Source organism: Otolemur garnettii, unplaced genomic scaffold, assembly GCF_000181295.1.
Source record: "Otolemur garnettii isolate 467f Iridium unplaced genomic scaffold, OtoGar3 scaffold00016, whole genome shotgun sequence".
Taxonomy (NCBI): domain Eukaryota; kingdom Metazoa; phylum Chordata; class Mammalia; order Primates; family Galagidae; genus Otolemur; species Otolemur garnettii.
The window spans coordinates 9,449,062-9,461,002 of record NW_003852411.1 but is presented as its reverse complement, the minus strand read 5'-3'; the positions used below and the strand labels follow the sequence as shown (position 1 = coordinate 9,461,002).

Genomic DNA, 11,941 nt, shown 5'->3' with positions numbered 1-11,941 from the left:
CCTGTAGCTCAAGCGGCCGGGGTGCCAACCACATTCACCAGAGCTGGCGGATTTGAATCCAGCCTGGGCCTGCCAAACAACAATGGCAACTACAACCGAAGAATGATGAAAGAATAAAAATGAAGAGCGTGTTGAGCATAGCAGACTCTGAGGTTGTGGGCAGCCTGCTTGGGAGGGGCAGGGGAAGGTGCATTCGCTTTAGTCAACTTGAGGATTATCTCCTTGTGGTTTAGCCGTAAATACCACTTAAGGCTTTACAAGAGGTCAACAGAGGTACAAAGGTTATACCGAGAGGTAGGCAACTGCTTTGTTTGCTTTTCTTCACGTTCTGCTCAGTCCTTTAAACATTCAGCTAGCTAAGCAGAAATGCACAAGAATAAGTTTAAGATCTTAGATCTTGCCCCATCTCCTTCCTTTGTCTCCAAAACAGTGTCACCTCTTATAAGATAAAATATTGAATTATTTACAACCCCAACCTCAGTTAGACAAAATGTTGTATAAACTAGCTGTGTTTCAGTCTGAGGAGGAAAGTCACCATTTACTGGCAAATTCTGAGAGCTGCCTGCAAGGGGGCCGGGGAAGAAGAAGAGCTTTCTTCTGGGGACTGGGTGGATTTTAAGAATGTACCTTCCTTACTCTGAAGATTTTTGAGATTCCAGAATGTTAGCAAACATAAGCACTTTAAGTGTATGTGTGGCAAGTAGTAATGGTTAAATATTTATTTAAGTAAATAAATATGTATTTTCAGTATTCCCTCAAAAAGTTCACTCCTCAGCCATGTGTTTGGCGAGGCCAGGCCTGCTGATCTTGCTTTCCGAGTGGGGATCAAGTGAGAACAGGCCATGTTGCATCTGATTCTTCTGCGCCCACCGTGACACCGGGGTGACGGGGTGTCACGAATTCTAGCGCAGCACGCTACTGAGGCTCACGGTTTGCTGGGGTCGCCCATTCTGATCTAGCTTTCTGTTCCTGCAGGTGCACACAGCTTGACTGACTCAGCAGCAAGGTGGATTTCCTTTGTGTTTAAAGAAAAAAAAAATGTCCCTGTGTCTGTAGAGATGATTTGCAGTTCAGCCCGGCTGAAGCTGACCGAATGAGACTATGGGCTGTGCCTCCGCCAAGCATGTTGCCACTGTTCAAAATGAAGAGGAAGCCCAGAAAGGGAAAAACTACCAGAATGGAGATGTGTTTGGCGGTGAGTTTCACCAAACTTTACCCTTGACTGTAGGCCTTTCACTTTTTTAATTGATACCTAGTATTTCTGTATATGCATTAGGTGCATGTGATATTTTTGTTACGTTCACAGTGTGTTTAATGATCACATCAGAGCGTTTAGAATCTCCATCGCCTTGAACATTTATCATTTCTACGTGTTGGGAGCATTTCAAGAACTTTGCTGTTAGCTATTTTGTACAATATAGTACATTGTTGTTAACTGTAGTTCCCCTGTTAAGCTATCAAACATGAGAACTTATTCTTTCTAAGGCTTTCGCTTTTGTAGCAGCGAATAATTGTAGGAATTATTGGGTTATACCATTTGGGGCAGAGGGGTGAGGAGACCTGATAGAAATCAATGCAGGGCGGTGCCTGTGGCTCAGAAGGGTAGGGCGCCGGCCCCATATGCCAGAGGTGGTGGGTTCAAGCCCAGCCCCAGCCCAAAACTGCAAAATAAAATAATAATAATAATAATAAATAATCTAAAAATAAAAAAGAAATCAATGCAGATATTTTACATTGGGTAATTTACATCCTAATTCATACAAAGGGGGCTTTGGGGAGGATCATGGAGGTTTGATGCAGGAACTAGCATTTAAACCAAGCTTTAAAGAACAGCAGGATTTAAATAGATGCGTGGGACAGCGGCCACAGGGCGTCCTGGTGGGGGCGAACTGTGAGACTAAAAACAGAAGTCCAAAATTGGAGTGAGGATTTATAAATGAAGGAGTGAAGTGTTTTCTCGGGTTAATAGTGAATTATACATTTTCAGATTAAAAAATACAAATACAGTGAGTGTAGTGAGCATCTTTTATTTAAGCTCCCTAGGATAATTCTAAATGATAGGCTATCAGGGCAGACTTCCTGGCCACCTCTGGTCTGCAACTATTATTTTATTTCTGGCCTGCACAAAAAATTTTAAAATAAAAAGCAAGTCAACCTTTAAAAATCAAGATGTTTCACATAAAGCCCCAGTATTTTTTAGATGATCTGGTAACACTGGGTCTTCATTCCTTGAGGCTACAGTCAATGGGCAGGGCGGCTATTGCTCCTTCTGCAAGACTGTGGCCTCCAGAACTTCTAACCCTTCCCTGGGGATGCATATCCTGTCCAGTTCACTCCCTGACATTATGTGCCTGGACACTTACCATATAAATGGTCTTGCCTGGTCTTGAGTTGATCCCTTAGACCTGTGCTCCCCAACCCATGGACCATGGTACTGGTCCATGGCCTGTTGGCAGCCAAGCTACACAGCAGGAGGTGAGTCGTGGGCGAGCCAGTGAAGCTTCGTCTGTATTTATAGCCATTCCTCATCACTCTCATCACCACCTGAACTCTGCCTCCTGTCAGATAAACAGTGGCCTTAGATTCTCATCTTGATGTGAACCCTACTGTAAACAGTGCCTGTGAAAGATTTAGGTTGTGTGCTTTTTATGGGAATCTATAATGCCTGAATATCTGAGGTGGAGATGTACTGTGCTTGAATCATCCCAAACCTCCCCAACCCCATCCTGTAGAAAAATTGTCTCCTATGAAAACTGGTCCCCAGTGCCAGTTGGGGGCTGCTGCCTTAGATGATTTAGGTATTGCTCTGATGAAGTGTGGATAGGTGAATAAAACCTTGGTTAGTACAAGGCAGTTTTTGCTCAATTACTTTAGCAATAATACCTACTGCTTGACATTTGCATAACACTTTTATTTATAAAAACATCTCTTCATCTCCTACTTGGTAAGGAACCTCATTGAGATAATGTTTACATGTAAATAACTGCAGCTGTGCCATGCAGTCACTGTCAAGTCATTCCACTGCCTTCAGAGCCTCTCGCTTTCAGTGCATTGGAATGGTGGCTTTAGTCCCCTGGTGGGGAATTGGGGATGGCATGAGAGAGCTAATGAATGCTCTGTTAAAAGTAGACTATGGAACAGTATGATGGGAAAGAGGGCTTTGTTTTATTTTGTTTTAATGGAGTGCAATTGTTTCCTGGAACATATTTGCTTCTAGTGCTGACCAGCTATGATAGCATTGAGAACCCTGGAGAAGGGTAACATCTATGTGAACATCTCAATAAAACTAGAGTCCAGATCATTGAAACCACAGTTTCTGGAATAAGAGCTAATTGGAACTAGAGTCATCACTGTTGCCCTCAAATGCTTCACTTCTAAGATAAAATAATCTAACCTCAGGGATTTGTTTAAACCAGTGGTTCTCAACCTGTGGGTCTTGACCCCTTTGGGGGTCGAACAACACTTTCACAGGGATTGCCTAAATACATCCTGCATATGATACATTTACATTACAATTCATAACTAGCAAAATTACCGTTATGAAGTAGCAATGAAAATAATTTTATGGTTGAGGGTTACCACAATAGGAGTAACTGTATTAAAAGGTCACGGCATTTGGAAGGTTGAGAGCCACTGTTTTAAACTAACTTCTATGTGATATTCTGTGTCCTTATCATTTTTATAATAGAGCTACCATTTATGGAGCCACCACCATATGTCAAACATGATGAGGCATTTACATTCATTTTCATGTTGAATTTTCACAACAATCCTGTGAAATATGTGCCATCCCAGTTCTACATATTTGAAGCTGAAGTACAGAGAGACTAACGGGTCCATGATTGCCCAGCTGTGAGGCGATGGCATCTGGATCTCTAGGACTCCAGAGCCCACCTTTCCCTCTAGATGTTATTTCCCAATGCCCCACTGCCTCCCACTGGTCACTCATTTTTTAAAGCAAAAAAGTATTGATTGGTCTGTACCATGCAACAAGGCCTTTTGCTAAATGCCATGAGATTACAGAGGTAAATAATCCATAAACCTTGCTGTCTAGGACTTTGTAAGAGGGTAAGGAAGTGTTGTGAGGCAGCATAAGCCAAATCCCATAAGAGGAAAAGACATACATCATGGTAAGAGTCAGGGGATGGACAGTCTGCTTTAAAAGGCAGAATCAGAGCAGATTTCTTACAGAGATGACATCAGAGATGAACTTGGCCTTAAAGGACTGGAAGAATCTAACCTGTCGGATTAGGAGGGCCGGAAAGAACTGGACGAAGAAAGGATAAGTAATGTAAGATGACATATCTTACATTCGTATTCAAGATGATAAATAATCCAATTAAAATGAAATGTAAAACGTAAGTACAAGAGAATTGGCTGGAAAACTAAGTTAGGGTTAAATTACAGAGAACTTTGAATAGCAAATTATAATCTTTAGAAAGATAATTGTAGATTGTGAAAGCAAGATTTGATACTACTCAATATATTGTATAATGCTTATATTCTGCTTGGCAATGAGACCACCTAATCATCCATTTCTTAGTTTAGTTACAACTCGTATAGCCAGGAAGAGCCTATTGTTCTAAAGGACCATGTGTATTGTGTACATGTTAGCATCCATTAAAGGATCCTTGTATGAGTCAACTATTGTTGGGTAGTAGGCAACCTTAAGATCTCCAAGGCATTTAACAATAAGCATGGCTTTCTTGATCATGAGTAGGAGGGTCAGCTGAGTTGGCACTGCTCTCTGTCTTCCTTCTGGACTAGTGAGCCAATGGGGACTTCCTTTTTTTTTTTTTGCACAAGGACAAAAGTGCAAGCAGTACATGTGATGCCTCGTAAACTTGGACATAAAGCTGGAACACTATCACTTGCACCTACATTTCTTTAGCCAAAGCAGGTCACACAACTATGCCCTAAGTCATGATGCAGAAAGGTAGAGTCCAAACACAGTGCGTTCCCAGCAAGGTTATGGATGTAGGGAGGGTCAGGAATTAGGGCTAATAATCAGACTACCCCATGCCTGCCTGGTCATTGTGTGCCTGTGGCTCTATGCAGTCTGTGCCATAAAGTAGCTTAGTTAAGGCCTCTGTTAAATTTTCCTCATCCTCTCAATACTCACATCAAAGTCTTATTTACGCCAGCATCCACCATATTGTTAATCTTTCTAACATAAATATTTGCAGGTGGGCTTGTGGTTTTGTGTTACACAAAGCAGGAACACAATGGGGAGAGAGCGTCACCAAACAATGAGTTATTTTTTCTAGCCCTGTAGGGTTCTGGAGGTAGTGTTGCCAGAATCCAATGTCAAGACCATACATCATTCTAGATGTTTAAGCTCTGGAATGCTTAACTATGACATGATAAAGTCCTGTCTGTTTTTCTCCATTTAAATTAGTTCGCCAAGAGAAATTTACAAAATCTCCAGATGATCACAGATGGTTACAGATGGATGGTAGTCAGGCTCACTTATTAACCATTTGTCACCCATGGTCTCACTGATCTATTACTAGGTAACAAATGACCCCAAGTGTAGTGGCCTGAAACAGTGCCAGTATTTTTTTTTTTTTTTTTCTTTTTTTTTTTTATTGAATGGTAACTGTGTACATTGATGCACTTTGGGGGTACATAGCCTTCATGTAATTTTCTTAGTTATTGTGTTAAAACATTCATATTCTACTCATAAAAAGATTCACTTGTACCCTTGTAAGATGAACCACAGAAGTGAACCCTCGAATCCCTCTCCCTCCACCCTCTCCCCCTTCCCTCCACCCTCCCCGTATCCTTAGGTTGTTATTAGGTTATAGCTTTCATATAAAAAGGTTTAAATTAATTTCGTAATAGGTGTATGTACATTGGATACTTTTTCTTCCGCCAGTATTATTTCTAATGATTCTGTGGGATGGCTGGGGTTCCTCTGCTATTCTCCCCTGGGCTCGGGCACGCAGCTGCATTCAGCTGGGATTTCAGCTGGACTCAACTGTCCAAGGTGGTTTCAGGCCTCTGTCAACGAGATCTCTCTTTCCAGCTGGGTAGCCAAACTTTTCACATGGTGGCTGGCTTCCGAGAGAGGAAGTGGACGCTGCCAGGCCTCTTAAGACCTGGGCTTGAATGTCCAAGAATGTTACTTTTACCTCCTTCTGTTGATCAAAGCAAGTCACAAGACCAGCCCAGAGTCCAGGGAGCACAGAGTCAGTCTGTCTCTGGAGCATGTGCCTCCAAGGAAGTGGGGAACTGTCAGGAGCCCTCTCTGGAGACTGATAACCATTAAAAGAGGCAACTAGGAATCTATGACTGGGTTGTCTTCCAACCTGGATAATTATACTCTGCTTTCTAAATTATCCCTCTGTTTTTCACTCAGTAAAGTAGCCTCATTCATTTTTTAAAAGCTGAGTGCTTTTAAAACTGTTTAAAAAATGTTATTACCACATGTTATAGAAAAGTTGATAAAGTCTGCAAAGGGTGACGTGTTTGGGAATGGCTCTAAAGGATGTGTCTCTGAGTGTGTGCCCAGACACATTCCATCCTTTTCCTAACGGTGTTAATTTAATTTCATACCTTCTGAAGAGCGCCAGGGAGCTTTGATACTCAGTGTGTTTAGAGAAACAATCATTTCTGTTTTTCTGAAGCCCTTTGGGCCTCTGATGTTTTAGTTATTTAGGAGATTGACCCCTCCAAACATGTGACAGAATTTCTGTGAAATGTTCCAGCATCGTGAATTAAGCAAAATGGGCATCTTGACTCCTAGATGTCAGAGAACTTAGGAGATCATTGACGAGGAACTTTATCACTGATACTTATGGGTACATTTTCTTTCACTTTAAATGTTGAAGCACAAAAGTTTTCAGATCTTATGGTCTGCCTTCTATACTGGGACCCTTTCCTAAGTCAAGTCTATTTCAGAGGGTTCCATCTCCAGATTGGAATTTTCCTTCCATCAGTGGTCAGGGCAGATGTGAATAGTGGTCAGCAGATCTGCTGAGGTCATTCAGAGGACAACTGAGCAGATTGCCAAGACCCGCTTACGAAGTTAAGTGACCATCCAGTTTGAGTTATAACCAGTTAAGCAAGCTCTAAGGAAAGTAAGTGCTTACTGGGTTTCTTTCAACAGTCATTCCCTTAAACTATCAAAATAGGTGCCTGGAACAGATTCAGGCCTTATTAGGAAAATTAACATGTCAAAACCCAAGATCATTATCTCTTCTGTAGGTTACCAGCAAGGGGAGACAGACCTGGAGTTCTACTGACTTCCTGACTTCCCTGTTTGTGCTTTTCCTATTTCCATCATTCCAATAACAGTAGACTTTAACTGGAGGTACCTTTGGCTCTTGCAATTACTTTCCATACTCTTACCCTCTCCTGGCCTTTCCTTACCTCCACTGCCATCGTTTAGGTTGCTGTGGCCCAACACCTGAGGATGGTATTTGGCTTTTTGTTTTTTTAACTCTCTGTTTGTTGCCCCACTATCAGATTGGCATTTTAAAATAGTCCTCTGTTGGTGTTAAATCTTCTCCAGAACTTTCAGTTTGTGCCTGCCCTAGTTCTCAGCCGATAAAATCCCAAATCCTTAGTCACTGTCCGAGACGTCGGAAGATGGTGCATGCTCACCTTTGCTGCCTTGTGTCCTGCGCTGTCCCTTCCTCATGCCCTTCTTCCCCTGCACTGGACAGTGCGCCTGTGACTTCCTCCCACACCCCGGAGCGCCCCATCCTCTGACACATCCTTTCTCCTGACTTCACCTTTTTAAATCCTGCTGGTTTTTCAAGTGTTAACTGTTAAGGAAAGCTTTTCTAATCGTATCAGAAAACATCTCCTCCTTGTCATCCCAGAATACTTTTGATATGCTTGTTTATTTGATTTCTTTTCTTTTCTTTTTTTTTTTTTGAGACAGAGTCTCACAATGTCGCCCTCAGTAGAATGCCGTGGTATCACAACTCACAGCAACCTCAAACTCTTGGGCTTAAGCAATTCTCTTGCCTCAGCCTCCCGAGTAGCTGGGACTACAGGTGACTGCCACAATGCCAGGCTATTTTCTCTTTTGTTGTTGCAGTTGTTTAGTTGGCCCGGGCCGGATTCAAACCCGCCACCCTCAGTGTATGTGGCTGGTGCCATAACCACTCTGCTATGGATGCCAAGCCAATTTTCTTATATGTCTAACCTTGCTTATGAGCTGAAGGCAGGGATGACATGGTCTTGAGAAGACACAGGGCTCCCAGAAGGCTGGGGAGCTAAAGGTTGTTCAGGGATCAGGCTGGACACTGACCATACAAGCTCCCCTGTAGGACTAAGGTGGCCCTGACTGCTGCTAAGTTTGGTTTAAGGACCAGGAGGATCTGATATTTATAAATCCCTTTAAATAGAGGCACTTAGATTATTACAGTAAATTCTTTGGGAAAGGCAGTAGAAGACTGAGCAGCCCTAAAGCAATCAAGGATCTGACTGAGAGCATGTAATAGCAGCGTGTATGTGTAGTGTGTGTGTGAGAGAGAGAGAGAGAGAGAGAGAAGGGGAGAGGGAGAGAGAAAGAAAGAAGAAGAGAGAGAGAAGGGGAGGGGAAGAGAGAAAGAAGAAGAAAGAAAGAGAGAGATGGTATTATGCCAATCTGTTACCCATCTTAAATGCTGTAGAGGCCTATTTCACAAGGTTATAGTAAAAATTGAGAAAATACATTATATTTACCCAAATTGAAAGCGGTTGGAGGCAAAATGAGTCATATTTATTCCTCTAATAATTTTTGATCACATAAAGTGAAAATTGATGAACGGTCCTGTGTTTGCAGGACAATGACAGAGAGAACAGTATTTGTTTGTGCTGACCGGTACAGTAGCTGACAGTCACATGTGGGTGCTGAGAATGTGAAATGTGGCTCGTCCTAATTGAGAGTCTCATGTTCTACCAAGTGAGCTAGCTGAGTGACCTACCTGGGTTGGGCTGTCAGTGTAAAGGGCACTGCTTAATTTCATATTAAGGAAGACTGAAAAGAATGTACGATCCTTTTAGTAGTTCATAAGCCTGATGGTTGGGTTTTCATGAGCATGCGTGAGATGGGACTCCCACAAATCTCGTTACGACGTTGGCACCTTACCCACCTGGCATGAAGAGAAAATGAAAAGAAGAATGTAAAATAGCTCATTAATAATTTTATTATGGGTTATATGTTGAAATGATAATATTTTTGATGTATCTGATTAAATGATTAACCTATTAAGATTAATTTCAACGGCTTCTCATTTAATGTGGTTAGTAGAAATATGCAAAGTGCCTGCATAGCTCCCCTTGTATCTCTATTGCTAGGCACTGGTTTAAGTCACTGTAAGGTGGTCGTGGCAGTGTTAGAATTGCCTTCTCTTGGAAGTTTCAGTTTTGGAGATTACTTATTGTTGCTTCTAAGAGAAAAGGAGTTAGGCTGAGGCAGCAGCCCTCATTTCTGCCTGCCGCTTCATAGGTGGGAGGTGCATTAAGTGAGCACCAGTGTTGTACACCCAGCCAGGAAGTGGCGTGGGTTTGGGGAAAGAAGGACCCTTGGGGACAATCAGAGGCAGAGATTAGGAGGCAGCTTGGCCACTGAGGAGAAGAGCAAAGCCAACTTGCTCCTTGCTCTGTGCTAATTAGTGGTAATCTTCAGTGCGTCTCATGTTACTTTTTAGCTGGCAGGGAGAAGCTTCTGTTTGCTTCTGAAGCTGTTATTTCCCCAAGATGAAAGAGGAAATCTTCCCTGCCCTCCCCCCCTTTTCTTTTTAGTGAGTCATAGAGGACACAGTCAAGAACCTCTTAGGGCAGAAGTGTTTGATGGATGTATGATAAGGCCAGATCACAGTCACGACGGTTGAAAAATTTAAGTCAAGATAAGTGAGGGACGTGGCCCTGGGTTGCCTTTCCAGACTCCATGATGTGTTGAGCTGGGTCTCAGAAAGGCCTTACCAGCTGGAAATGCATGAGGCTTGTAAAATGAGAGAAGTCAGTCCGCCTGAGCCAAGCGTTTTAACTGCACGATTCCAAAGGAAAAGCACTTAACCCAGAGTCTGACTTGGAGAAGGTACCCCAAAAAGTGTTGTTTCCTTCTTTGAGGTGTTTCCCATCCTGTTCTAATAGGTGCTTACTTTGGCAGGAGAGATAGGACAGGTGATGCATATGATCCTGGAATGGAGTGCTTGTGAGTTCTGCCCTACCAGCTGGTTTGATTCTAGCTGTACCACCACTTGTGTTGCCTTTGATGGATGCCTTAGCCCTGTTTGTTTCCACATCTGATAGGGAGGCAGTATGGAGGAACCACCACATGCAGCTATGGAGAGCGCAGAGGCAGCGCGGGCCCAGTGAGCGCTCCAGCTCTGGGTGTAAGTAAGAGGTGGTCTGGGGTAGACTCGGCCAACCCTGCACTGCTGCCCCCTCGCCTCCCCACAAAGTGCCACCTTGATGCGAGTTTGGTCCAGCTGAGGGAAAGCCAATAAAAATTTCTACTGAGGAAAGTTTCCTATGATAAAAAGTTAAGAAATGGTAGAGCATAGACTTTCTATATTTAAAAAGAAAAAAAATCCAAGTGCTACTTTTTCTCTCCTTGCCAACTGGTATCCTGAGCCTGTTCTTTTAATGTTAGATACAGAGATAAGTAGAAACAGAAGCATTTGTCCTTTGCAGCTGCCAGGCAGCCTGATGGCAAGACCAAGGAGCATCTGAGTCCTCAGGGATCTGCTGGCAGGCCCTCAGAGTCCTGTCGGCTTCCCTATAGTGGCTCTCACGCCCCTCCAGATGCCCGATTCTGTCTGGAGCTGCGTGGAGCCCTTCCTCAGGCAGAAAATAAGGCCGAACGGGCCCTGGAGAAGGTGGTGGAGAAGCTGCTGGGTGCTTCCCGGTCCTCCAGCACCATTCAGGGAAAGGTGGACAGGACTGGAGCTGCAGGCAAGGCTTGCTGGTGCTGGGGAAAGCTCTCAACATGGCTCAGGGACCAGAGGGGGAGGTGGGAGGTTTCGTTACCTACACCTCTTCTCCTTGGAGTTAGTTTCTCCTGAGCGGCTTCACAGAAGTAGATACGCAGAACAGTGGCCTCTTCCTGGGATCCTGGCTGTTGTGACAGCAAGGACCTGCTTTGCCATGAGCACCCTCCTGGCAGTCTTCCGTGGCAGTGCCCACCTGGCCTGTGGGCCTCAGGCAGGCCCTCAGCTCTTCTGCAGAGACTTGCACAGGCCTGGGCTTTGGCACCTGGACCCTTACGTGGGGCTGGTTCTTTTGCCCCTGAACTATTAACATGGCCTCAAAAACACAACTGTTTAACTTATACTTTACAGTGAAAAGTGATTTTTCATGTGTAATTTTCATTAATATCATTACTATCCCCACTTGATAGAAGAGGTAACTGTAGCTAAGAACCGTGAGAGTTTGTGTAAGTAAAGAAGTGAGACCGTGGCTAGAACCTGCCTCTTGACTAAGGAGATTCCTCCTTCAGAAACAAGAAATCTGTCTTTGCCATCAAGTCCAACCTAACCATTGCCCAGGAGTTGTGGGGAATTAATTGTCAAGTGGCTGCTTGAGCTCAGCCCTAGCTTTTAAATGAGGATGTCTGGAGTCTCGTGTGGTAATGAGGGCTGTTTCCAGTAGATCAGAAATGCAATGTCATGGTAAGCACACAGGCTGCAACGCTGGCAACTTGGCTTCAAATTCTAGCTTAGCAGCTCACTCACATACGGTCTCTGCAAATGGCTGAGACTCTTTTTGCTTTACTTTCCCTGTCTGTATAGTGTGATGAATGCTGGTACTCACCTGCCTTCGTAGGGCTGTGTGAGACTCACATGTATTGCTGTATGTAAAGCCTTCCAGTAGCACCAAATGAGTGTGGTCATCATCATGGCAGAGCCTGAAGATGCACAGACCTCAGACTCAAGCAGTTTACATTTCTGAAGACAGTTGATGGGCCCCTTCCAATTATACTGGGGGTGAAATACTTCAT

The 11,941-nt window shown here is 43.6% G+C and overlaps 1 protein-coding gene and 1 non-coding gene across 2 annotated transcripts in view; both read left to right on the top strand.

The window, feature by feature from the left end:
- Nucleotides 1-11,941, top strand: part of CUNH1orf21 (chromosome unknown C1orf21 homolog) — a 233,649-nt gene that overhangs the window by 83,452 nt on the left and 138,256 nt on the right. The window contains exon 2 of the mRNA XM_003785627.3: nucleotides 976-1,195. Within this exon, the coding sequence (XP_003785675.1) occupies nucleotides 1,102-1,195 (94 nt within the window). The 5' untranslated portion in view covers nucleotides 976-1,101. The remainder of the gene's footprint in view (nucleotides 1-975; nucleotides 1,196-11,941) is intronic.
- Nucleotides 8,991-9,095, top strand: LOC111723843. The gene has a single exon (XR_002772295.1). It is a non-coding gene; the product is annotated as a small nucleolar RNA U13 (small nucleolar RNA).